The sequence below is a fragment of the Rhagoletis pomonella genome, unplaced genomic scaffold (assembly GCF_013731165.1).
Source record: "Rhagoletis pomonella isolate Grant_MI unplaced genomic scaffold, Rhpom_1.0 Rhpom_scaffold_00013, whole genome shotgun sequence".
NCBI lineage: Eukaryota > Metazoa > Arthropoda > Insecta > Diptera > Tephritidae > Rhagoletis > Rhagoletis pomonella.
Genome location: NW_023458567.1, coordinates 4,935,178 through 4,935,850, shown reverse-complemented (window position 1 = coordinate 4,935,850; position 673 = coordinate 4,935,178). Strand labels below are relative to the sequence as shown.

General features: G+C 29.0%; 1 protein-coding gene across 2 annotated transcripts in view; it reads left to right on the top strand.

The window, feature by feature from the left end:
• Positions 1–202, top strand: part of LOC118748571 — a 34,941-nt gene extending 34,739 nt beyond the window's left edge. The window contains exon 10 of one of the 2 annotated variants that reach the window (XM_036483102.1): positions 52–202. In XM_036483102.1, the coding sequence (XP_036338995.1) occupies positions 52–95 (44 nt within the window). In that variant the 3' untranslated portion in view covers positions 96–202. Of the gene's footprint in view, positions 1–15 lie in introns of both variants that reach the window. The other variant, XM_036483103.1, reaches the window with a different exon arrangement.
• The last annotated feature ends 471 nt before the right edge of the window (positions 203–673 follow it).

Here is a 673-nt window from a genome sequence, read left to right as displayed (position 1 = left end):
GAGTTCGTCAATAAAATTTTAAATAGTCTGATATTTTATCGAAATTCGCAGAAGCGGGACGAAGGAAACGTTCTAAGCCAATCAAAAATCGTTAGTTTAAGCCCAACAGAGAGCCCAGTCCGTAAGGCCAACACTAAATTTATAAAATATACATAGTTTTGTTGTTGCAGTGTGAAATTGGTGGAAAATGCCTTATCGTACTACCGAAGAATAAACATTTTTATTTTATTTTTTTATGAAAAAAATTTAAGAGATTATAATAAAGATATGTATCTACACACCCGATTATAGAAACTGTCGAGAATTATACGAAAAGGAGAATATCGAATATCTGAATATCGAGAAAAAGGCTAGATATTTAATCGTAATCTAAACTTGAATTGGTTTCTAATTTCTATTGTTTTTCTAATCAATCTCTAATCCAATTCTAACATAATTCTGATTTTCGATTCGATAACTACATTAGAACTCTAATGTAAAATCAAAATATTTCTCTAAAGTTAGATACATACTTTGGGCTTAAATGTAGAATACCTACAATTCCCAAATTAAAAAAATGTATATTAGGATCGAAGGGCTCCTGATCATAACAGTATAAATTTTTTTTTTTTGGAAATAATAATTACTGGTGTTATTGAAGTTCAAAGTAGAGAAATGTAGGTATTCTGCACTT